The sequence below is a fragment of the Colossoma macropomum genome, unplaced genomic scaffold (genome assembly GCF_904425465.1).
Source record: "Colossoma macropomum unplaced genomic scaffold, Colossoma_macropomum, whole genome shotgun sequence".
Taxonomy (NCBI): domain Eukaryota; kingdom Metazoa; phylum Chordata; class Actinopteri; order Characiformes; family Serrasalmidae; genus Colossoma; species Colossoma macropomum.
Genome location: NW_023494800.1, coordinates 15,190,131 through 15,215,614, shown reverse-complemented (window position 1 = coordinate 15,215,614; position 25,484 = coordinate 15,190,131). Strand labels below are relative to the sequence as shown.

The window sequence follows — 25,484 nt, the reverse complement described above, 5'->3', positions numbered from 1 at the left end:
ATCAGTTTACCAAGTGTCAAATGATTGTTTCCCTTCTCACTGACTGCATTTCATTTGAAGATGATATAAGTGCACACTAAGGCCTATGGTAGATAGAATTCTGCATCCTGGCCTCATTCTGATGTAACCCCAATTACCAGAGGTGACAGGAAGTGGGCTGGACTCGCTTACCGCTTGTTTTTGTTTTTCAGATTGGAGGAGCGCTAAGGGGAGATAATTTTTTTTTTATTTCACTTTTGCTTTACCTTTCTGCACGTAAACTGCAAACAAAATGGAAGAATATACGGCAAAAAGACTACTTTGAATGTTGCAATTTGAATTTTAGCATTGTGTTACTTTAAGGTGGATTTAAAATGCATTGATTGATTGATGATTTGGATTTTCATCATTTTGAAAACTTCAAATGTCATCATTGTGTTTTCAGTTCACCTTAAAGCAACACAGTTGTATGCAAAAGTTTGGGCACCTCTGGTCAGTGAAAATAAGTACACATTCTCTGTACACACTTCTGCACACAATAACAGTGCATTATTGTGAAAAATGTAACATATTTGAAAAACATAATAATAATGTGGCCTGTGCAAAAGGTATGGCAAAAACTGAAATGTTGTATTTAGGTCTGTTCCCTCTAGCAGATGGGTTAACTTATTTGTACTTAGAAAATCAACAAAACAAGACATTCGTTTTATATATATATATATATATATATATAATGCTGCTGTATATGTATGTATATACATATATATACATATATTTCCAGGAAAAAAGCTGCATCATTGCCCCTATTCATACAAAGCAAAATTATCAATGTATGAATCTTGCATACAGTCTCTGTTTTTTGTATGTTTATTTAGGACTTCAAATCCGACCCCTTTTTATTAATGATCTTCATATAAATTTACTTTGAAGCGTCTGGTTGTCCAGTTTTCGGTTCAGTTTCATTTCCTTCACTGCTTGTCTTTCCCATGAGTATTCTTTGTTTCGCCTAAACCAGTCTGTCTGCTCTTCTACCTTGTCTGGCCTGTTTCTTCTCAGTTCGATGTTGACTGCTGACTTGTCTCAACAGGTTAAAAGCGCATTGTGTGTGCAGTGTTTTTAAATCTAAACCTTCTTTTTTATTTTCCATCAGTGAAAAATATTATATAATGATATATTCATTCTCTCTCTGTCTCTCTCTGCTTCTCCCCCCCCCCTCTCTCTCTCTCTCTCTCTCTCACCCTCTCTCTCTCTCTCCCTTTCTGTTGCGCGCGCTCTCTCTCTCTCTTCCTCCGCACCATGTATAAATACTGAAAGTTCAGCGTAGGTACTTACTCCCTTTTTGCCTGTGACTCCATGTTGTGAACACAGTGCAATGCTGCCGTGGATTTTTTCTAAGTTGGACCAGTGAATATTACAAGCTGACAAATGGCATCCTGCGTTTTATGGATATTCATAACACTGTGTCCCTTTCTTTCTCATTCTGAAAGTGGAGATGATGGTAAGAGATCTTATTTCATTCAGTTGAAATGTTTTAGGTGTAAAAAGTTCAGAGTACGTAGTAAAGTGCATGTCCCACACGTTTGTAAAAGTGAGCCCAAGGTTCTAAGACCAATGCTCTATTTTCTCATCTCATTCCTGATGGATTAGTGCAGCCTTGTAGGCTTTTTGTATTCTTGATGGCTTTATTAAATACTTGTGTTGTTATAATTGATGTATTAATTTTTATTTGTATGTGTTTTATATGTTGTAGAAAGTTTTATCATGCTGTGTGAAAGGAAACTATATCAAGGAACTTAGTTTGTTAGTTTGTAGAGACACGGGAGAAGGAAAACGTCTTGTGAAAAAGATATCAGGACTTTCTGTTGAGTCTGTATGATCTCCTAACAGCTTCACCTGATGCAGAGCCCAGTGTTTTCTGCTCGTCCATGATCTCCTTGGAAATTAATAGCCTCATCTGTGGCCTGGTTGATGACGCTGCTGAAATTGAATATGCAACACTTTGGTACACCCTTTCTGTTATAAACCAGAGAGAAATGATCAATAATGAATTTATCTAAATGTACCCTGTTGCTAAAAGTCAGACTGAAGATAAGCGTTTTTTTCTCAGTAAAACAGGTCAAACTTCATGTATCAATGGCACGCTGGTGAACGACACCATAACTTTTCAGGAACTGGATATTTTACAAAAATATGAACTGCAGACCCACTTCAAAGATGGAGCAAAAGAAAATCAAAATATTTACTTGGTGAAAATAGGTATGTGGTTATTATCCTTCAATTAGAAATCAAATTGTCATTAATGAGTGTTTTCCATACTGTGTAGTTTTATTTTGCATTTCCTACAAAGCTGTTATCTTCACCTCTGTCATTGCAGTTAAAATCCCAATTCCTGTGGTAGACAATGCTACGTACAACTCTGATGAGGCGATTATATCCATTAGATACAAGCATGACTACGTAGACAAGCCTGACTTCCAATTAGACATCTGGGGAACAAGACGCACAGATGAGATGGTAGAGACTTTATTATGCATTTCTTTATATTGGCTCTATAATTGCACAGAAAATACGAATAGCATTAGCATTCTGATACCATAGAGCTGTTTGCCTTTTTAACAGACAATAACCGTAAATTACCAGCAAGTGACCATAGGTGGAGACAAGCTGAGAAACAGTAACACCTACTATGTACGTGTTAGAGCCAAACCTGTGGATTATTTTGACGGCAGTTGGACCGCCTGGAGCCCGGTGAAAAGTTTCAGCCGTACTGCAGGTGAGAGTTTCCTCTGAGTTCCTTCACATCATCTTGTGTGGGCTGAGGGGAACATATTGCAATCAGTTGCTTTGAGGGTTATTATTTATAAATTGCTCATTGCAGAGACCATCTTTCATACAGCCGAAGACCCTTCAATGGTCACATATGTCATTCTTTGCACATCTCTCATTCTGGTGTTTGGCATTGTGTTGATGGTCCTGCGATGGAAGAAAGAGTGAGTCTGTGTTCTCCTCTAAAATTGAAAATAATAATTACCACCAAACTTTGGTCAACACAATTTTTAACATGCATTTTGTTTCCTCTAGGATTCAAGCCTACATTTCTCCAAACATCCCAAATCCGAAGGCCACCCTTGCCCAAATACACAGAGAAAAGGAGGTAATTCACTTTGGACTTTACCTGCAACTGCATCTACTTGTCTGTAGCTAGAAACCCAGAAGTACAAGAAGCTTAAAAAAAATAAAAATAAAACCACTTTTGTTGCAGCGCCCACCTGTCAGTTTCAGCCCAGAAATCTTCAACGACGTCAGTATCAACCGGGTGGATTACGCTGAAGAGAAGCAACTCGCTCCTGAGGTTGACGAAGATCAAGAAGACACCACAGGAACTTGCTGGAGTGAAGCTGAGGGTTCGAGATGTTCTCGGTCTCCGTCGCTGTGTGATAAACAAGATGGAGATGAAAGAAAGCTTGAGGAGATGTCCCACCTGAAGATTAAGTTGCTGGATCAGCCCAAGGAAGGAGAGAATGAGGGTGGCTGCCAGAGTCTGGCAACTCTCCAAAGAGATTGTAAGGATGAGACTTATGTTACCATGTCCAGCCTCTATAAAACACAGTAAGGCCGGAGCCACAAATGTTGCACAACAGTTAAATCTCACTATAATGGCTGCTCATTTTATTCTTTCTTTATGGAGGACTGCCAGATTTGGTGGATGAAAAGCAGTAAGTGACCAGACTCAAGCAAGTGTGTTGATGGAACTTAAAAGAGCTTGCTTGCATGACACCCACATTACCTACAGGCCTACACCCTGCAGAAAGATGGTAACAGTGCTTGGGCAACTGTGACAGGGACAAACAATCCAGTATCATTCGCTGCTAAGAATTATCTCTGAATGTTTCGACGACTTGGGCTTGAACTTCAAATGATTGTTTTAACAGTGCTACTCTGTTTGGCTTTGCAAAAAGGTGGCACCATTTCCTTAGCCATCAGTCAGGCTTTCTGACCCACAAGCAACACGTTTAATCACATTACAGGCAAATTTGTGGCCATTTTGTGAGCTTTCATGCAGGGTGACAAACCACACGTTTGCAAAGAGGGCATTCTGACCGTGTACTCAAATGTAGCAATCAATTTTCACAGTCACAAAATAGCACACAATGATTGCAATTAGCATTTTTCTCATTCCTTCCACCAACACGTGTAATCTGCCAAGGCTGCTGTGAATGTGTGCACTTCGAAAGGCATCACTGCCAACAGCATACAGTAATACAATAACTGCTGCTAGACTTCATTTACCCATTGCTTATAGAGGTACAATGAGCTGACACGACAGCAACATACAGCATTTTCTCATTTGTTACTTGTGTTTAGTTCAGTAAATAAGAAGGTAATGTATTCTCATAGAACTTTTTCGCAGCATTAGCATATTTTCTCATTGTCAAGTAATTGTTTTACATTTTGTTGTATATTTAAATTTGTGTAAGGCTTTTTTTTAGACATTACTGCAAAAGGATTTACTTTAAATGGCATGGTAGTTATGATTTTTAAATATATACTCAATTATGTTAACCAGTGCTTCATTTAGCATCACCTTTAATTCAGTTTCTTGCTATGATCACTCATACAAAAGAGTCATTTTATTATCACATAGCATTTACATGTTTGTACAAGACATTTAATGAATGATTTGTAGGACTAGAATAATAGATTTTGCACATCAGAACCAAGTATATCAAAACAATTCTACTAACTTAATCTTTATGACCATTGTGATGATTTAAAGGGCCCATATATTTTTCTCTAATTTAATTTTTTCCTCCTGAAGGCCAATTATGATGTTTGTTATTTTATGCACCAAAAACAGCCCCAAATCATTTTTACATTTTTAACCAACCTCTCTTTATTTCTTAGAATTAAACAGGCTGTCAACATAAATGGGCAGGGCTTGACTGCTGTTCACTGAATAGACGCATGAATGCAAATGAACTGGGTTTTGTGACATCACAAAAACAAGGAATTCAAAATGGGCTGTTTTTCCAGATTTCCAAATAAGGGCTGTTTAGACTGGGGTGTGAGTGGTACTTTAACAGTATTTATATACTTCATCAAACGCTTTTACTTCAAAAAAGGAAGGGAAATTTGTTTTTCAGTGATATGGGCCCTTTAAGATGATTTTCTCATTACTAAGACAAGGTCAAACATATTTATCCATATCTGTACACGTATTATCCATGGTATAGATTGTTAATATGTTTACTATGCACAATGAAAGATTAAAAAAAGTTACAAAATGGTGGCATATTTGTTTTCAGACATCACTGAAACATACAGGTCACCTATGTGGGGTCAGCATGTAAAACAGTGCTTACTAATGCAGCACTGCACCCAACAGCTGTGCCATATTCTGTTATCTTTATTGTCCCAGAGGCTGCAATTATCTGCATTGTGTTTGGAAGAAAAGGACACTCAGCAGAACTGCACACTGCAGCTAGCTGGGTGCAGGATTTATATGTACAGGAGTAGCATGTGCTCCTTGACCAGTGCTGTTTTATAGCTTGAGAATTTGGGAATTGGCATATTAATGAGGAAATCAAGAGGACAATATGGGAAAATGTTCAAACGTTTATGTAAAGCTGAACAATTTTCATGATTGACAAATATTATTCCATATAATTAGTATTTTAAAATAAATAGTGAGTAAAAAATGAAGAAATTAACAGAATGAGACGCTCATAGTTTCCATGCCGTTTTCATCATGAGAATAAAATACACATCACTCTCGATGGAAGCACTGACTCCACTGTAGTAGTTGATAAATTCTTCTTTTGTGACCTACAGACAGGAGAGTAGATGAGATTATTACCACAAAATATGTGAAGGTTTCTATTATCATTATAAACATCAAATGGGGAAGTGGAAGGGTGAAACAGAAAGGATGGAACTCCCCAAGGCCAGAGAGAAAGAGAAGTTGTATCTACGAGCATTTGCTGTGGCTGTAATTTGCTCTGGCTGTAATTTGCTAAATTTGTATTTCTCATTTCAGGATCCAAGCAGGTGCAAAAGACACCTTTCCTATAGTCGAACAGAGATATAGTGTTACTCTAGCATGCTCACCACATCACCTGCTACTCGTAGATAACAGAGATGATTTTGGAGCAGACTAACACTAATACTATTGTTTGCCTGCAGTGAGAAATACTGTGATGTGTTAGGAATTTGCTATTTATTGATTGATTGATTTTCAAAAGGGAAAGAAACAGGACAGTAGATCCAAAGCCGTTGAGGTCTGTGATTTCAGAACTCGCACAGTTATACTACTTAACTATTTTAGAATGTATTTCAGTCATTGCTAAAATAATTTTAACCTTCATAAAACCATTTTGAACACACAACTAGGACCCAAAATCCCCCATTAAAAAACAAACCTTTAAAGACCTAATGGTTCTAATTCGGTTTATAATGCTGCTCTTAGTGCTTGAGCAACAAGTGACTAGTAGCTCAGATTAAAGGCTACATTATTAACCAAAATGTTCACAAGGTCTTACCAAATCTTCAGTTTTAAATGTTACCATGCCAGACTGTTTACAAATAACACTGTGTTGCCTAGGTGCCACTATAACACTGCTAATACGCCACCTCATAATTCGACGAGCATAAAACAGCAACACTTAAAGGGGAATTCCACTGACTGCTTTTTTTTGCAAAATTTCTGCATGATCATGTAGTTAAGATATAAACAAAGTTATTCAGAGTGGTCTGACATGAAATGCTCCTTTCTAGAGATAGGTCAGAATTGTTCACAGTGGTGGTGATACAGGAACCAGACATCTGAAGCGTTTAATAACTCTAAAAGCTCCCTCACAGAAAGTTAGTACATGAGTTAGCTACAACGACACCGCGTGTTGCCTGTCCCTTTGTGTCCCCACAATGTTTTGAGATCATGTTCGGCCTAATATATTCATATATGTAAGGCAAAATAGTATCCAAAGTGCCTTTTTTCAGATTTACCACTTTTTTATGATTACCTACATTACATATAAAAGCTTGTTTTGGATAGTAAATAAAGTAGGTAAATAAAATAGCAATGCCTGTTTTTTTTCACCACCACTGTAAAAAAATCTAAAGCTTTAAATTTCTCTATAATGAATCATTTCACATCACACTACTCCGAATAGCTCAACGATTGAACTCTGCAGAAATTTTGAAAAAATCAATGGTATTGCCCTTAAGTAATTGTAACATTGTAGTAAAACCACCCCTGTTGATTGAATGAGGGTTAAAACTCCCATAGATCTGAATGTAACTGTCATTGTTGCCAACTGATTCAATCAAAACTATTTCCAGCCTGTTATTGAAAACAGAAAATTGGAAATTTCCAAAACAGTGCCAAGGTCTCTTCTGACTTCTCGCTGAATTCCTCAGTGCAGACAGCACAGTATAGCAAAAAGGCTCCCTGTACATAAGTTCTATACATTGTAGTGCTTGGAGTCTTTTAGCACTGCTGTTTTATAGCTGCTGCTGTTAACAGGACCACAAGCTATGATGTCAGGTGCACTGATTCCTGACTGGGAAAAGAGGATCAGTGCTGTATCTGAAGCAGCTGAAGTTACTTTTGTGCAGAATGAATGGTGTAATGTTGATTCGAGACCAATTTTATGCTACAGAGAAACTGATTTGATGGAATCAGGGCAGGTCCTTTAGGAATTTGATGTCCATTTGCTGATTCGTTTGAAGACCATTTAGAACCCGTCAGATTACAGAGGATGAAGTAGCTCCATCCAAGCTCTTTACCCTGAGACAAACGTTTGAAGATATTAGTTAAAGTTTCCAGGCATTCTTCATCATTACTATAAAGTAGACATCTGTGTCAATGGAGGCACTCACACCAGCGTAGTAATTCAAAAACTCTTCTTTTGTGACCTGATGCATAAAACAGATTAACAATACTCTTCACACAACTGTTTGTTCCATTTAATATTCCACATAGTAAAAAAGAGTAGAGAGATAAAAAGAACTCAGTAACAGCATAAAGTTGTCTATACATAATTTCCCTCCACACTGAATCAAGAGCGAAACACACACACATTGCTTTTTCCTGCCAGCCCACACTGATGAAACACATGATATGCATTACATACACAAGCTACTGCTCTGTACTTTTTGCATACCTTTCCGTCCTTGTCATCAGGAGAGTCAAAGCTGTCCAAAAATTTGCGGAATATCTGATCCTCAGTCCATTCCCCGTTCTGATATTTGGGGTGATTTTTGACATTGTACACTCCTCTCAGATCTTCAACTGTGATTACACCATCGCCAGTCTTATCCAGCTTTCTAAAAGCCTGTAATATCACCTCCTTCCTCGCATTGGACATGGGTGGCTGCAATTACAAGCATTTAAATGAGCATTTCCTCAAGAAGAACCAAAAATACAGAAGCCTCAAACCTTGTGACTAATACTTTTACCCTGAGTGTGAGGAGAAACTCATCAAAGTCAATCTGTCCACTGCCATCCTTGTCAAAGATCTGAAAAAGAGCCATGGCCTCTTCTTTCTCCATGAGAACACCATAGTCATTCAGGCCCTTCAAGAACTCTTTTATGTCCAGGCTACGGTTGTTGTCATCGTCCATGATCCTGAAAGCTCTATCAAACAGTTTAAATGGCAGCCAGACAAAATGGTTGTTTATTAACCATTTTAAAATCAGCGCAAGATGTGTAAAGACATGCTCTAAAGAAGAACATCTTTAAAAACACTTGCTAAAGCCTGAGTGGACTGAATGAAGTTACATACATTCTATCAACTGAAAATCATACAGCAACCCTCCTTTATAGTCAAACTGGGAGGTTTTTGTTATTGGGATATGGTAAATAAGTGACTTATCAATATGTATTCTAAATGTATTCTAAATACTTTACTTTTTATGTATTGTAATAGAATATGTTACAGAATACATTTAGGACAGTGTACTCAGTATTCAGCCATCACCACTTTTTCAATGTATTTTGCCCAACTCTGTTCCTGAAGCATGAAAACACTACTGATAATGTCTCAAAGTCAGTCCAGGAACCCTGTGATCTGCACATTTTTGTGTTTTTCCTATTCTACCACACCTGATCCAGCACATGAGGAGCTTGTTCATAAGTTCATGAGCTGAATCAGCTGTGCTAGCTGAAGGAAAGCACACAAGCCCGCAGGGTGACTCCCCAGGACTGGGGTTTCCAACACAGCTTGAAGCTAGCGGTCCAACCCCTGAGAAAACGCGGTAGGGCTGTTGTGTTAGAAAACCTATCCAGGCTGATAAAAGGCGGTATGGAGGGCTTTACCTGCCCAGACCCTTAATCCCCGCGGATCCTCGGGCTAAACACTGCAGCCGCAGCCGCTCCACAGGGTCTGAAGTCTCCGCAAGCTGCTTTTTGGCATTTATCGCCATCTCCCGGTCGTGCCGCGACGTCGCTGCCATTATAACCCCGTGTCTGAAAAGCAGATTTATAGTAATGAACACACAAACACAGTCCGAGAGACAAGCACATGTGGGCAAACACAGTATCCTGAAGTGCAGTTTACTCCAATGAAATAAGTATCGTTTCAATAAAGCAGCTTGAGTAGACGTACCAATGTTAGTTCTTTGCATGTTTAAATAGTTCTTCTCCATGATGGAGAACCTGCTGTACATTGTTCTTTTAAAAAAATTTGAGAAATACTTCTGTATAGCACCAAAAAAGATTCCACTATTCTTACAAGTCATATGAGCCTGTCTGTTACAATAGAGAAACACTTTGCTAAGACTGTAGCCTCTATTTTATCCATTTAACGCATTTTTTGGGCTGAAACTCAATCTGTTTCCTACTGCCTATATAGTTAGCTAGTGCACTGCTTAGGTCATGAAATTATTTGCTTCTACACCCAAATAGTGCATAATAAGTGTTAATAGTGCTAGACAACGAGTTGTGCGGCTTTGGCTAAACATAAATGGATTTCTCTTAGACATACAATACACTATTTGGGTGTAGAAGCCATTATTTCGTTGTTTCATGGCCAACTTAGGTTAGTGCACTACAGAGGGAGCATGGAGCTATTTGAGATTGAGCCTTGGTCTGAAAATCATAAACCTTCAATGTCAGAGGTGTGACCAATCGCAAAGCTTTACAGATGCTGCCACCAACGTAGCTAACAGAACAAAATTAACATAAAAAACGGTTAACAGTTAGCAACTGAATGACTAAGTATTTCCTCACAAGTAACGTTACATGTAACTGAATAAATGTAGCTAGCTAACTAACATTTTTAAGTAAAAATATATATATATATATATATATATATATATATATATATATATATATATATATATATATATGTATATATATATATATATAGCTTGCTATAAAACACAGCTTTTCCTGATAGCTCATGAAACACATAGGTTAACCTAAATAACGTTAGCTAATTTATTCATCACGGATTACCACTGTGCACCCTATCAGCACTATCAGGAAAAGCTGGCCGTACTAACCGACTATGTACTAAGTTGGCTGGATAAAACACAGCGGATGCAATAGTTATGATGTATAAACATTATCGAAAAGTAATGCGTTTATATATATTAATAAACTAAAAAGAGATGACGGTTTGGGTGTTGGCTAACATTACCTGTCTGAACGGTCCTCGGCCTTCTTCACAGCGTTCCACTGTAGCCATGGAGACGAAACTCTCACTTTGTTTGGGCTGTACCATTTATTTTACGCGGGGGCGTCTAGTAGTGAACTGGAATACTCCACTTTAGTTTTACAGGTAAGAGAGGTGACTATTAAACTGAAACAAACTCTCCATTCCAGCCTCTGCATCAGATTCATTTGGATCAAATGTAGAGGGAGAAGAACATTTGCCAAAATATTGCATCACTGTTTTTCACTGTAGTATTGTATGTAATATGTACTGCATATTCAACCATGCACTACTGTATAAAAGGTTGTATCCAGCGGTTTCAGTAATGTAAAACAATTTTTGCCGCAAAAATGTGTAAAATGATTTTAGTATGCCAGTCCTCTGCAACTTCACAGGTTTAAAATAATTAGTAGGAAGCTACAAAGCTGTAAAAGAAAGGCATGTTAGATGTATCTCAAATAATGAACAGAGCTGTAGATGTAGATTCTGAAATGACTCAAAAACTGTACAGCATCAAGGTCCAGAAATATAAAAATATCCAGCATGCCTTGTTTTTCAAAAGTGATGATCAATCCTCAAGGCAGGTTAGAATTACAGTATATGATTTATCATTTAATAAATTCTTGTTAATCCCCAAATACTAGAATTATTGAATAAAACATGTAAAAATACCTTTTGATGTCTAATTTATAATATTTAAATCTACAAATCTATGATTGTTATTAATGTATAAAAAATCACTAAACTATACAAATACACACAAATAAATAAATAAATAAATAACAACAGTTGTGAAGTTTATTCCATCTTTTATTGACACTTTTAACATTACAGATTATATTAAGTATTTTAAGAGTGGATCACTATTTAAAAACACTGAGGACCAACACCAGGTAACAAATTGAAACAATCCAGCATCAATAGTATGTGTGTGGTTGTGTGGTTTTCATTAATGTTTCACACTAAATCAACTGTTGACATTGTCATAGTCATATCCATCATGTAAGAAACCAGTATAGTATTTTCATAATTATACAGTGAACTGGACATTTTGAGAGTTAAGGAATGAAATGAGAGAAATCCGTCGTACGTCTGAACAAAGTGAGAGTGCAGTACACTTCAGCGTTAAGATTTTCTATTAAATTTGACATAGAGTTTTCTCAGCGAACACATTTACATGGGTTTAAAAATTGCCCAGGACCATGTCTGAAAGCATTCAGGCAGATGCAGCAGAGAAGGCATACAAAAATGTACATCAAATGTGATTGAGGAGCTGAGGTATTTACATGTGCAGGGCATTCTGAGAGTACAGTTGATGTCATGCACCTGGGAATCATAGTAAGTGTCTTTAAAGCCTACGCCATAAAAAAATGCTGCTGATTACTACGTGAATGTTAATTTGCCATTTTGACAAAGAGTGAGTACATCAAGAATGAAATCTGCATCACAAGTTCCAAGTTTGACACTTTAATTTGTGCTACAAACTCTCAATTAATCAGCATTTTTTTCAACTTGGCAAAAAACGTCTCATCACCATCTTCTTCCTCATTTAAGCGAACAACTATGACCTTTGTTAGTCTCTAACAGTAACACTCCTTTATGTACCATGTCATAAATATTTTTCACACAGACAGTCTTTTGCATTGGTGAATGGCAGTGCAACGGAAAAACGCCACGTGACATTATTCCTTCTTTGTGATGTGACACTTAGCAAGTAACACACAAGGTCACTTATCACTGTCCTAACAGCAGCATACAAAAAAACCCAAACAGTTGAGATACAGTATGTATTTAAATCAACTTCACCCATAAAACAATGTGACAAACGCTGACATAAAAAATAACAACTTCCTTCATTTGCTAAATAATTTGATGTTTACTTGTGGCTGATGATATCCGCACTGGAGTGCAACAGTATGTGATTAGTTCTCATTTTAAACTCTGCACCTGGCAAAGATAATTTTGGAGATGAACACTACCCACAACCCTTTTTCACCAGACCAACTGTCTGCACAGTCCCACAAAAATATACAAACATAAAAGTTCACATAGCCTAGATGTGGAATGAGAATAAATATTAGATTAGTTCATGTGCATACATATGTACATCTGTACACCTGTGCTGAGCTTTTATATGGATGGAATATTAAAACAAACCTGACCTGTTGCAGCATTTTACTTTCTTAAAGATGCATTTCCTTCAGACCAAACTTTTACATGAATGTCCTCTGTCACCCTCTGTCTCATCAAGACACTGTGCAATACTGTTCCAGTCAAAACTGGCATTTAGTACAAGTTATTCAGTTGTCATTATAAAGAAAACGTATAAAACATATGTAATGGGCCTCAACAGCTAAATATAAATATAATCACATTTTCCAGCTTTTGGTGTCCACTGTTTGCTTTTATTACAGCGTTCAGTTTTTTAAAGAAATCTGCAGGGGTATTTTTCCACAGATTTAAAGTTCAGTCATAGAAGTTGGTTATATTTTCTGCTTCTCACAATCCAAGCAATCCAGAACACAATTAATGATGTTGAAATTTGAACTCTGGGTGGTCAGTCCATTGCTCTGACAACATCAGCAACTTTTTTGCATTTTTTTTTCTTTTTGTCTATTTTCTTTTATCGGTATTGGCTTCTTGAAAGCTACACCTCCTTTCAGACCCTTTGATAAAAGATGAAAGCTTAACCTACTGTTTTGATGGTCTGTATGGTTGTTAGTAGCCCATATTTTAATAATTGTTTGAACACCAGTTTTGAAAACACCTGCTTTTCCACTTATTTTCCTTTGACTTTCCCCTTCCTTACGTAAGTGGATTATGTTATATCTAATCTCCACGAATAACTTGCACTTAATGGCCATTTGGACTGGAAATTAATTAAATGAAGGGTGGTCTCTGATTTTGCACTGTACTGCATTAGTTTATAAAATATTTAAATTGAATTAAAACCAGCTTTGCCCGAGGATAAAATTATAAATAATGTTCTTAACTGGTCAACACACTGCAGTAGACATCAATAGTCCAGAAAGCACACCATCGAGATAGAGTTGTTTGAGTTTACTGTAGATATTTAACTATTCAATGAGCCTTATCTGGCATGACTTAATGCTCTGACCATTTAGGTTTATACAGTAACTAACATTCCTTCAATACCTGAAAAGGAGCTACTCTGAAGGCAAAGGAGAAAAAGTCTCATTTTCCACATGTAACAAACTGACTACCTGGCACTTGAGAGTTGGTGTGTGTGTGAGTGTGCGTATGTGTGCATGTTCCGTACAATACGATTAGGTACATACGTTTCAATCAGGGATGCGCAATGAAATACCCCCTTCCTTTAGTGCCTGTTCTGTAGGTACAGTAACATTCTACATTCAAGAGTGACAGAAGCACCATGTTCATCTGAAATCACTCCTCAGACCGAGCAAATAAATACATCACCATCATCTCTTTTACTTCTCTTCTCCTGGAATGCCTTTCACACATCATCAAAGATTCTGCTCTGGGAGGAGGACATAGACAGATATCTCCCTCCAGTATGTCTGTAGCAGAGAGGAAGATAGTTAGTGCATGCAGAGAAATCATAAAAGCTGGGTTCTCTTCTGGTGATTACACATCTGTACCAAGTATAAGTTTTGCTCATTTGCACTGCGAGGATATATGTTCATTTCAGTACACATGGTAACACTTTACTGCAGTCCAGAGCTTTTTGGGGTGTAGTGTCAGGCTTTGCAGCTCAGTGTATGTCACAGTGACATAACATACACTACATGGACAAAAGTATGTGGACATGCGACCATCACACCTACTAATGTACTGGCGTGCATTACACCACCAAAGCATGTCATTGCGCATAGTGATTTTAGGCTTATGTGCAGCTGTGTGGCCATGGAAACCCATTTCATAAAGCTCCCGACACACAGTTCTTACGCTGACTGCATAGTGTACTGCCGCTGTTGCTTCTAGATGCTTCCATTTCATAATTAATACCACTTACAGTTGATTGTAATGTCATTTCACCTAAGAAAACAGAACCCAATGCCAGAAAAGAGATATGTCACTTGACAACAAAGTTCACGAAAGCAGCTTTTATGATAGATGACACCTATTGGAACAAGCTTTTATTAATGTTTATGGAGGTTTAAGTCATGACAAGCTTATGTAGATGTAATGTAGCCTTATGAACACTGCCCTACAGTAAAGTGTAACCGAACACATCTACATGTTGCAGCACATCAAGCTCAAGCTAAAACCACAACAACATCATTGTTCTTGTGCTTATGTTCCAGAACAGGGAAGTTTACATTGGTGGTGGAAAATAAATCAATAGTTAATCTTTATTTTGGCTTGAGCAATACTGAAGGCTTGAATATATAAATAGAACCTCTAACCAATCTAACCTGTTTTTTTTATTTACTCTCGTACTGCAAGCATCTTGACCCATCACAGTTCCAGATAGATGTTTTTGTGGGTGTTTTGATGACTCATCCACGTAATCCACACACACACACACACACACACACACATTTTCTAAACCACGTATCCTTCTGGGTCGCAGGGGGAGTGCTGGAGCCTATCCCAGCGGTCATTGGGCGGAAGGCAGGATACACCCTGGACAGGTTGCCAGTCTGTCGCAGGGCAGACAGACAGACATATACATTCACACACACTCACACCTAGGGGCAATTTAGCATGTTCAATTGGCCTGACTGCATGTCTTTGGACTGTGGGAGGAAACCGGGGCACCCAGAGGAAACCCACGCAGACACAGGGAGAACATGCAAACTCCACACAGAAAGGACCCAAGGCCCATCTTGCTGTGAGGCGAAAGCGTTACCCACTACGTCCTTCCAGTCTTTAACCATGTCACAGTATGTGTTTTTAATATTCTATCGTAATCGCAATATGAAGCAATTTAGTTTCAGTACTAAAGTTTTGTCGATATTGCGCAACACTAGTTGTTACAACAAGTAAAAAATACACTTTAAGCATAGCTACCATGGCCGAATAGCTATAAAATTAATTAATAGGCTGATAATAATTGATTATCAATCTCACCTATTAGTATTTGATTCCAGTGGGTCTTCGGTTAGTGCTTCTGCATTGAAGTCCAAAGGCTCAGCATCTTGTAGGAGCTCAATGCAGTCCCTCCCTGAGCGACTGCCACTGCGAGAGTATTTGGCTTCTATGGAAGAGCAAAAAGGATAAGGTGTACCAATACTAAAAGCTTCCATACTAGAACAAACAGAAGTGAAAAAAATGGTATAGGCATAAAACGCACGTCTGTTTGTGTTCGAGCTGAGTGTTTCAGCGTAATTGGTTTCCTTCATCTCCGAGATGGAGGCCCTGTTTCTGGCTGCTGCCTCGTCTCTCTGCCCATAGCGCTCTCTCCATTCCTGTCACAGAGCAACAGCAGAGATTTTACCACTCCTGTCTGACACATTTCCATAAATAATATATATATGAGGGCCACTGAAGGCTAATCGCCTGAAACAAACCTTTGCATTCTTTTTTATTGTTACTAAACACAAATACTTAAGATATATGTTTACAACATATTTAACTATCATGCTGTTAAAACATGACATACAAGTGGCATCAGAGTTAACACTTTAATGTGGTAACATGACAAATGATTAACACTGCTTTCTTTTTTTTTAACCAAGCGTAATTCCAGCCTGACGTCTAGCTGCTCACACACTGTTTCTATGGCTCCACAACTGTTCTCTCTTTGAATACAGCTTTTTAAATGGTAAGAAGTTCCACTGGTGGCTTTCCATATCCAGCAAATGCAGTTAAAAATTCTTGTAATGTAATGTAATATTGGGTATGATTTCAATTTATTTCAATGAATGGCTCCAATCAATATTAACTCTGGTTACTGAACTGGGGTCAACTCACACAAACAAGCAATCACCAGAACAGGGAAGTTTATAAATGTGTCTTAAGTGAGTAAGGCTGTTTGCAGTGGTTCTCAGTTCCAGTCTTGTGAGCCCAAACAATGCACAGTGTTTTGTTTTCCCTGCTGTAACATGAGAACGTGGATCTGAGATCTTCATTCTTTCCTAAAAACAGGAACGCCTGGGACCCCAACACCGATTAATCTAATTTGATCTGTTTTATTTTTCAACCTAGGTATATTAAATGCTGTGAGAAAAACAGTAATATAAATACCCCGCAGTGATAAATATTAGATATGGGAACTCACTCTTCTTCTGTTCTCCCCATCCTCTATTCTCTGTCGTTTTCTTCTCTCTGCAGCCAAAACAATAAGCAGAAAAAGGATTAGAGACTTGGAGCAGGATTAGAGACTTCTGTATGACATGTAGATGTTAATGTACTTCTATATGTATACAGATGAATATCCCCAACCCCCAGAAAGACTCACCTCTGCGAAGTAACTCCCTGCCCTCATCGATTAGGTCAGAGGTCATTTCATTATCTCCCATAAACTGCTGGAAGCCCAGGAGGTTCAGACAGCGGGTGCCAAGGCTGCCCAGAAGTCAGGCATATGTAAAAGTTATAAATAGAAAATAGAGCACAGGGCTGTAATACATGTAGACATTGCTGCAATACTTTGTATATTAGATTAATTAATTATCATCACATAACACATTTTCTATTTACACAATAATAATGTTATTTATAATGTTTGATTTCATTAGAATACTATTATATTTTGTTGTCATCTATTTTTACAAACCTGAAGTATGTGGCAATGCAAAGAATGACTATCAGCATAGGATAGTAGATGTAGAAGCCATTGGCAATAAAAGAGAGAACTCGCATGGAACCCATGATCTAAAACAGAAAGTAAGAGTGTAGTACAATATTCATGTGATTAAAATTAAATGTGGTCATTTGAAAAATGCATGATTTGAAGTATCTTCAATTCTACTTATTTTCTAAAGCAGTGGTTCCCAGTCCTGGTTCCAGAGCACCTCTGTGTTGCACAATTTAGTGTTTTCCCTGCCCTAACACATCTATTTCAACTCAGGAACAGCTTCATAAATCGCTGATTAGCTGGATAAGGTATGTCAGAGCAGAGAAAATGGTCAGTACTCACTGAAGTGTACGCAGTCTGCTCCTTAGCCTGGTGAGAGATAGCAGAGTCCATGTGGATCAATCCCAGAAAGTTCAGACAGAGGGGAGGAGTCAAGCGGCAGAAAAGCCTGAAGAACAAGAGTGGATATTTAGACAACATTAATGCAATTATAGCATCACAGCAGACCAAGCACAGGATCACTGAAGAATAAAAGGAAGCTTTTTCAGGGAAGTTCTCTCTTTTATCCAGATGACATACATGCCACTGAACTGAAGGCTGTAGGCATCAGTTTGGTGGTGAGAGGCCAGGTAGTAGTAGTTGAAAACACGAATGCGAAACACAGTGGAGTACACACAAGTGCACAGGAAGAAGATTGTGATGAAGCACGCCATCTAGAAGATAAAATGAAACAAGGAGGAAATGAAAGTAACACCATACTCTGGGATTCCCCGATCATGACTTAAGCATATTTGAGAAGTAAATTCAGTATTAATAGGAATTTTTCAATTAATTACAGTTAATTTTAGTTCTGTGGCTTAGAGCTTGAAATATTTGTGTGAACCCAACCTCACATCGGGTTCGGTCTTCATTTTCAGAATGGGTTTACATTTCACATCCTGCCTACCACTTTTAACAGATTACATGTTATGTATACACTACATAACATTTAACTATTTTCAGACCTATACTTGTGGAAACCAAGAACTAATTATAGTTATCATCCAAAACTCAGTTTAGCTAATCAGAGCTTCATTATATTAAATCAAGTGTGCTGATAATGGAATTTAACAAATCTCTGTGATGGTTTGGGGCATCAAGGAGACATCTGGAGCCAAATTTTGTTGTTTTTTTAAATAGCTCACAAAATATCAACTACATTTTTCAAAATAAGAATTTGTTTAAAAGCTTAGCTTGATAAACACATTTGTTAAAGCGGAATTAAAACTTAATTTTGGGCAGTTGGTTTATTTATTATATCATTATTTTAAATATCTAGTTGTAAATTTTATTTGTGTGTAATCTAATGAATACCCTAGCCGGGCTATGATGGGCCAGTTCAGGTCAGTTTTGAACAGAATTTTGATGTTGATGACGTGGTTTGGGTCAAAATTTTGTTTGGCTGTGGTCAGGATCAGACTCAAAATTTGATGATGTGGTTTGGGTCAAATCAGACACAATTCTCAGCCTGTATTTGGGTTCATTCCACAATTTCAGGCCCAAATGAAACTCTAACTAACTCAATGTGTCTGGAAATCTTTTCTTTGATGATTATAGAAATAATTCTAGTGATTAGTGATTAGTATATATTGTATTATTAATGTTATCTATTCTCCAAGCAGAGTGAATGGTTGATTTAATTATAATAATTGAATTAATGTAATATATAACAATATTATATTATAATCATTTAAACACTGAGCTCAGTTAAACTTACCTCGATGTACAGATAGTTGTAGTCTCTTTCTGCAAGCTGGATAAATACAGCGAAGAGTGAGAGAACAGGACGAGTGCTGAAGAAGGTGCATTCAGACCAGACCACAGCCACAGAGAAGAGTGACAGAACTACAGCCAGCACACGGTAAAACCACTGCTTCATCATGCACTCCCAATACCACTCTAGTAAAGAAAAAAGGAGAGCAAAAAAGTAAAATAATAATAGAAAGAGAGAGAATGATTATTGTCACTGATTTGCATATAACAAACAGTTATTCAGTGCTTTTTGTGACTTACTATTAGCTAATCTAAGTCTTTTGACTGACCTACAGTAGGCGTGTAGATGTAGCGGTTGAACCAAGTTGCGGGCTCTGTGGGTGCAAAGCTATGGACAAACTGGCATGATGTGCTGGTCTCGTTCTTCGCAACGTCCTCAAGGTGGAAGGCTTGGTCGAGAAGAATCTGCCACTGCACACGTGTACGATTATGTCTCTGGACGGCATAAATGACCTAAGAGGAGAAAATTAGACATGTCTATATTAAGAATATAAAAATATTAATGATGCAATTCTATAACTGAGTGGCTGATTTTGACCACACCTGCTTGTGAAGCTTCACTAGACTCCTTTCACTGGGATAGGTGTTTTGCTTGTCATCAAAATCTTCATAGTCATCCATATTTCTCCCCATCTTCTCTTGATATTCAACAGGGCACTTTGTGGGAAAGTACAGTTACAGTATTTAAATGGTCACTGCTGGCTGCCATTTTTTAAATAAAAATGTATACAAATGTTGTTTGTATAACTGAATGATATATTCTCCTTACCTTTCTAAGGATAGTGTCAATGTATTTCCTGAAAGGGTGGTTATACTTGATGGATTCGTTGACCTTTCTCACCTCCTTTGGTCATGGAAAATAATACATCATAACAATGCTCTTCCACAACCTCTTTCAAATGTGTCTGCATGAGTATATATTTATATTTATATACTTATGACAATATTTATCAATACTGCCACATCACAGTATGTCTTTCTGAACATACTATGGATATTGTCAGTGCTCAAAGAAATCTGACATGCAGAATGTTTCAGTACAAAAAGAGCATAACTAGTTTTGGTTATCTGGATTTTGTGCAGCACAGTATATGAATGAAAATCATTGTATTCATAGGTTTTAATAGTATAGGAGAGGCACTACTGGTTCTGTTTTGTCTGATCCAACTTATCAATTCTCAGAAAAGCAAAATATTGAGCATCATGTATAGTGAAAATGTCTTGAAGTATTGTGACGTTATATATTTGCCTACTGTGCACCCCTGGTAAATGTAGCTATGTATGTATTGCCCCACCTCCATGACATCTTCCAGGTTCTCCTCTGCGTCTGCTTTCTCAGCCATCAACTTAGCAGCTTTGAAGTAGGTCTTGATGAGCAGGTGTCCTTGCCGAGAAGCCTCCCAGTAGGAGCGTGGAATTTCCACCAAGCCATAACCCATCAGCAGCACTAGTAAGAACAGACCCCATGTGTTGGCTGCTGTGATGCCTATGGTCTGCAGTTCATACCTGGTTAAAAACCACACCAAAGATAAGATCAGAACCAGGCTTTATCGCCCAAGTATGTTCACAGAAAAGGAATTTGTCTTCAGTTACTCATTAGCACAGGATCCTAAAGTGGTAACCACAGTAAGTTACACAGTCACAATGCACAGTAGCTGAGAACACAAATGTAAACTTCCGAAATTACACAGGCATCATACCCGAATTCTAACAGTTCTAAAATTAGTGAGAAATAAACTGCAGTACACAAACCCAAATATGTAGGCTGTGGAACAGATCTGCAGCATTACACTTACCAGGAGAGGTGCCACTGTGGATGCACAGCAACATAGATGAGGAGCGAGCCAAAAATGAATAGGTAAGTACCGTAGTAGATGGCATTCTCAATCAGAGCTGTTTTTATTTTTCCTGTGATGGAGAAGCCCCCTGAGCGGGCGTAGGATTGCATGAAGGGTAAAAGAAGCCTGGAAACACAAAGACATGTGATTGACCAGCAGGATCTACATCCATGCAATACATAATGCAAAAAAAGATATATATGAAACAAATCATATTCTCACAACCACAATGAATTACGATTTATGATTTTGAGGAATTTAGATGGTCTTCTCACCATGTAAGACACTGTGAGGTCCAGTACACAACCCTCCAGAACACAGGCATGATACCATTGGGAATGTAGCTCCATGGCTTGTGACACACCTTTGGAATGCTATGAAAGAAAAGACAAAGACTGCTCTCATGGACTGATCGTAACAGAAAATACACAGTCTCAACACATAAAATGTGCCTGTGTAGCTAGGACTATTATTTTTAAATAAAATATTATTTTAAAATATTTCCTCTTATTGTCACCCCCAACCTGTGTTGTCACTGTTGCAATAAAACCTTTGCTTCTTCTGTAAACGTAACTTTACAGGAGAAGCAAATTGTCGCTGTCCGAAGAAAAACAAGTATCTCCAAAATAGTAACTTTATAGGAGAGGGCAAAAACACTCTTACTTTTCAGTGTAAGTTAATGTGAAGAGATTTTATTCCAAGTGATTTTAGAGCATTTATATTGGTCCTTTCATCATGAAATTTCACACAACGTAAAGGACAGTTGGTGTGTTGAAATGATGTAGAAAAATAAAAATCAACAAAAATAGACATACATGGTTTTCTTTGGACAGCAAGGAAATAAACATTGGTAGCGCTGTATTTGAAGGCTACCTACATAGGGATTTTATAACACATTCATAAGCACTGAATAATGCGTTTATAAACGAATACTTTAATATTCATAAACAGCTTATCCTATAAATCACAAGACAACAAGATGTTTCATGAAGTAAATGACAGTGTATTGCCATAAGAGTCCTTAAACTAAAGTGATAGACATTTGCTCCATTTGTAATCTGCTCTTTACTGCAGCCACTTAATAGAAATTGTATTTTTGTACTGTAACTCAAGTAGAAACATATATGATCGATATATGGGGCTCTAGGTCTCTGTCTTATATGTTAAATTACTTGGGAATAATGCTTCATAAGTATTAAAAATCAAAAAAACAACCCCAGTCACTTTAGTTTAAGGCCTTTTTTTATCAATACAATGTAATTTGATTCATAAAAGATTTTATGTTATCCTGGGAATAATGGCACAAGCTGTTCATTTACACTTAATATTGCTTTATAAGTATGTTATTCAATGCTTATGCATGTGTTATGAAGTCCCCATGTGGGCAGCCTTCAAGTACAGTGTTACAAAACATTCTCAGCTATAATGCATGTTCCTGTATTGAGAATTTCTTCCAGGATATTTTGACTGTTTTCATTCATCCATTCATCATTGAATGATTCCATAATGCAAAGAGAAACTGCTGTTTTCAAATACTCATGGTTTTGATATAACAATAATTGTACACACTCTTTTTAAACAAAAATGAACACACTAATGTAGGTCTCCCCAATAAAGACATTACAATGTCTTTGCCCCATCCATTCCAATTTTATTCTTCAAAGGCCCCTTTTATAGCACTGTATCTATGTGAATAACAGAACGTAGACTTACCTAGCAGTGGGTGCCACAGTTGCATTTCCTGTTGTTTGGTTGGTGATTTCTGGGCCTACAGATGGTGACTGAGCATGTTCGCCATGATCAATTATGCACTGTTTATATATTGTCTGAAATATAGAATAAAATTCACAGGATTCATGCTGTGAAACATTTTAAAATAATCAAATACATATATCAATTTCAAATAGTGGACTAAACGAACCGTGCTGACATCCAATGGGAGAATGAAGACGATGAGAAAGCACAAATACCAGGCCAGCAGTGTGCCAAAGAGCACCATGCGCTGTTGCTTTTTGAAGTCCCCATAGCGATGCAGCAGGAACAGAGCCAGAAAAAAGACCACGACTATCTCAATACCCAGCGCAGCCCCACTCATTCTCTCCTGCTGCAGTCCTCTGGACTAATCAAAACTGTGAAATCAGGCAGGAAGGACAAAAATACATAAGACATGATGGCAAGATACTACAACTCTCTTACATGGCGGAGAGGCAGAATACAGAGAGGGCCTTCCATGAACTAATTACAAGAGAATACAAAGCACTGGTCTCTGACAAAAGCCAATGGCCCATTTGCTGTTCTGAAAGACTCCTTTGTTTTTCTTCACTACAGCAAGAGTAGGAGTGGACGATACGGCAAAAAATACTGTATCACGATACTACAAGATATTTTCACGAAACATAATATGCATCATGATACATAGTTTTTCCGAGATTTAATAAGTTGGAACAAACAAAATAGAGCCTGTAGTGCCACATATGAAAAATAATGTAATAAAAATAAAAAAACAACAATGATTTTTATTCAATCTTCTACAAACTGCACTAAATCCGGTTAAACAGACCTAATTATGCTCAATTTGTAAAGAAACGTAATTAGTCAGTGGTCTTTACTGACAATATATACAATAGGTGCATAATTTATCATGATAACAATAAAATAACGTCATATTGCCCTTCCATAACCAAAACATAAGAAAGAAATGATCTTGCTCTAGTTTTTAAGCCAGTGTTTCTCAGCTTCAGTTATGCAGTCCGACTGCACTGATCTAATACACCTAACACAGCTAATGAAGGACTTGATCATTTTCTTTGCTAATTATTTGACTTCAGGACTAGAGATGAGAAACAATGTCCTACGCCATACATAAAAGAATCTTTTCAGTTAGGATGCAGTATCTGCTAAATCTTTAAAGCTCTTTGTTTATGAATCTCATTTACGAGTAAGATAGGGCTAATTTAACACACTACAAATAACCTAGGTTAGGTGACCCACTGTGTAAACAGTGTCAACACCAGCTGTAGCTAAACACTAAGCAATATCAAACAACATCATACAGTATCAACAAATGACATATGCGATAAATCACGTTCTACATCTATAACGGCTGTGTAGTATTACCGATAAAAGACCTGTCAAACTGTCTTACCATCTAATTCAGCGCGTCCATTATCCTGTTTTGCTAACTTAGCTGCGAACTACAGAGTCATATTTATGTTATTCGTACCTCGGCTGTGGTGAGAGATATAAACGCTGCTTAAAATGCTGCTATCCGTTGATTAAAGAACACAGAGGAAGAAATATTTCCTTTAAATAACGTTATTTGGATTGGAGCCATCACGCAGCTTCCCCTAAAATCACAAACGTCACCCAGCGACCGGAGCAGCTCCGAGGAGGAGGTGCGTCATCCGGCGCATTCACGCATGCGCAGTTCAAATTCTGCTTCATGCATTCCTTACGCATGAAGAGCTCTCAGTCAGCGATGAGTTGTAGATCAGTGATTCTCCGCAGCACTACGCGAAATCGCCCAAGGAAATCATGTTTACCAAAAGTCTATGCTTGCAAAAATCGAATAAATTAATTTATTCAAACTTTAGTTATGAATTGTTTGTATAAACACTGTATAGCACTTTTTCACCGTCTATAAATGGCTTTGTAAATGGCCTTTAAATTTTTTCCTGACTCATCTCTTTAATCCATTTAAATTATCAGTGCATGTTTATCTCAGTTCACTTTCACTTCAGATTAGCACTGCTGATATGCAGCAGTGAGACAGTAATATGGGCTCTCAGACAGTTCTTTTCTTATTCTGAACAACAACTGACCAGCCCAGTGTTTTCTCAGCATGAAACCGGGGAGGGGGGTAACACGGGAGTACACGACACACATGGAGGGTGGACAAACTCACACACAAAACCCACCCTCCACAGATACAATTTACTACAAATACACTGACTATGCTAACAACAACAAAACATCAACGACAACAAATTCCTCTTTTTTTACACCAGGAGTGTGACACCTCCCGAAAGTCACTTTGCATGGCCTGTAAGCGCTTCATGGCAGCTGGGCCCGTGGCGGACACAAGCCTCAGGGGATGGCTGTCCCGTGGCCCATGCAGCCCAAACTAAGTCTCTGGGGCAGTAGCTCCTCAGCATACCCCAGGTGTGCTGTCCTCCTATGACTCTGACGGGCAGGCGAACACCAGCTCCGTCGATGACCACTACATCGGTGTGCCGGAGTGATGAAACTGAGCAGGGCATGCTATATCCCACTTCAGACAGCAGTGTGGTGACGATGCAGAAGAAGACACGGATAACATAGCAACATAGACACGGACAATTGTCCAGATACAATTTATTACAAATACACCAACTGCACTAACAACAACACAACATCAATAACAACAAATGTCTCCTTTTATTTAACATATCACAGTCAATGTTCAAACTTCCAGCAATTATAATTCTAACGTGTAAA

The 25,484-nt window shown here is 37.8% G+C and overlaps 3 protein-coding genes across 7 annotated transcripts; 1 reads left to right on the top strand and 2 right to left on the bottom strand.

Moving 5' to 3' along the window:
* The first annotated feature begins 1,269 nt into the window (after positions 1-1,269).
* il7r (interleukin 7 receptor) lies at positions 1,270-5,678 on the top strand. Of its 2 annotated transcripts, none has more exons than XM_036588684.1 (8): positions 1,270-1,477; positions 1,867-1,981; positions 2,087-2,235; positions 2,354-2,493; positions 2,599-2,752; positions 2,876-2,969; positions 3,061-3,133; positions 3,242-5,678. In XM_036588684.1, exons 1-8 carry the CDS (start codon positions 1,405-1,407, stop codon positions 3,590-3,592), a joined length of 1,149 nt encoding a protein of 382 aa, XP_036444577.1. In that variant the 5' UTR covers positions 1,270-1,404; the 3' UTR covers positions 3,593-5,678. The 2 variants fall into 2 exon arrangements, with proteins under 2 accessions (XP_036444577.1, XP_036444576.1); XM_036588683.1 differs by having other exon boundaries at positions 1,273-1,477; positions 2,858-2,969.
* Positions 5,677-10,666, bottom strand: capslb (calcyphosine-like b). 3 transcript variants are annotated; one of them, XM_036588687.1, is made up of 6 exons: positions 10,620-10,666; positions 9,296-9,445; positions 8,437-8,614; positions 8,142-8,351; positions 7,765-7,893; positions 5,699-5,805 (listed from the first exon to the last, which is right to left on the bottom strand). In XM_036588687.1, exons 2-5 carry the CDS (start codon positions 9,430-9,432, stop codon positions 7,792-7,794), a joined length of 627 nt encoding a protein of 208 aa, XP_036444580.1. In that variant the 5' UTR covers positions 9,433-9,445; positions 10,620-10,666; the 3' UTR covers positions 5,699-5,805; positions 7,765-7,791. The 3 variants fall into 3 exon arrangements, with proteins under 3 accessions (XP_036444581.1, XP_036444580.1, XP_036444578.1); XM_036588688.1 differs by lacking the exon at positions 7,765-7,893 and having other exon boundaries at positions 5,677-5,805; XM_036588685.1 differs by lacking the exon at positions 5,699-5,805 and having other exon boundaries at positions 7,092-8,351.
* Positions 10,667-11,426: 760 nt separating this feature from the next.
* Positions 11,427-24,394, bottom strand: lmbrd2b (LMBR1 domain containing 2b). 2 transcript variants are annotated; one of them, XM_036588522.1, is made up of 18 exons: positions 24,154-24,394; positions 22,930-23,137; positions 22,722-22,834; positions 21,284-21,382; positions 20,967-21,134; positions 20,466-20,676; positions 19,940-20,014; positions 19,714-19,827; positions 19,440-19,623; positions 19,115-19,296; positions 17,938-18,071; positions 17,701-17,806; positions 17,338-17,435; positions 17,023-17,126; positions 16,843-16,889; positions 15,916-16,030; positions 15,693-15,819; positions 11,427-14,176 (listed from the first exon to the last, which is right to left on the bottom strand). In XM_036588522.1, the coding sequence occupies exons 2-18, from the start codon at positions 23,101-23,103 to the stop codon at positions 14,113-14,115; spliced, it is 2,115 nt and encodes a 704-aa protein (XP_036444415.1). In that variant the 5' UTR covers positions 23,104-23,137; positions 24,154-24,394; the 3' UTR covers positions 11,427-14,112. The 2 variants fall into 2 exon arrangements, with proteins under 2 accessions (XP_036444415.1, XP_036444414.1); XM_036588521.1 differs by having other exon boundaries at positions 24,232-24,394.
* Between the last annotated feature and the right edge of the window lie 1,090 nt (positions 24,395-25,484).

Excerpts from the sequence above, each read along its gene's own strand:
- il7r (XM_036588683.1), top strand. The coding sequence starts at position 1,405 with ATGGCATCCTGCGTTTTATGGATATTCATAACACTGTGTCCCTTTCTT. Across the intron at positions 2,236-2,353 it reads TATTTACTTGGTGAAAATAG|TTAAAATCCCAATTCCTGTG; the intron begins GTATGTGGTTAT and ends CTGTCATTGCAG. Across the intron at positions 2,753-2,857 it reads AAGTTTCAGCCGTACTGCAG|AGACCATCTTTCATACAGCC; the intron begins GTGAGAGTTTCC and ends TGCTCATTGCAG.
- capslb (XM_036588685.1), bottom strand. The coding sequence starts at position 9,432 with ATGGCAGCGACGTCGCGGCACGACCGGGAGATGGCGATAAATGCCAAA. Across the intron at positions 8,615-9,295 it reads GGGATTAAGGGTCTGGGCAG|AGCTTTCAGGATCATGGACG; the intron begins GTAAAGCCCTCC and ends ACTGTTTGATAG. Across the intron at positions 8,352-8,436 it reads AGTTTCTCCTCACACTCAGG|CCACCCATGTCCAATGCGAG; the intron begins GTAAAAGTATTA and ends TTGTAATTGCAG.
- lmbrd2b (XM_036588522.1), bottom strand. The coding sequence starts at position 23,103 with ATGAGTGGGGCTGCGCTGGGTATTGAGATAGTCGTGGTCTTTTTTCTG. Across the intron at positions 19,828-19,939 it reads TTGACACTATCCTTAGAAAG|TGCCCTGTTGAATATCAAGA; the intron begins GTAAGGAGAATA and ends TTTCCCACAAAG. Across the intron at positions 14,177-15,692 it reads CTGGAATCAAATACTAATAG|ACATACTGGAGGGAGATATC; the intron begins GTGAGATTGATA and ends TCTCTGCTACAG.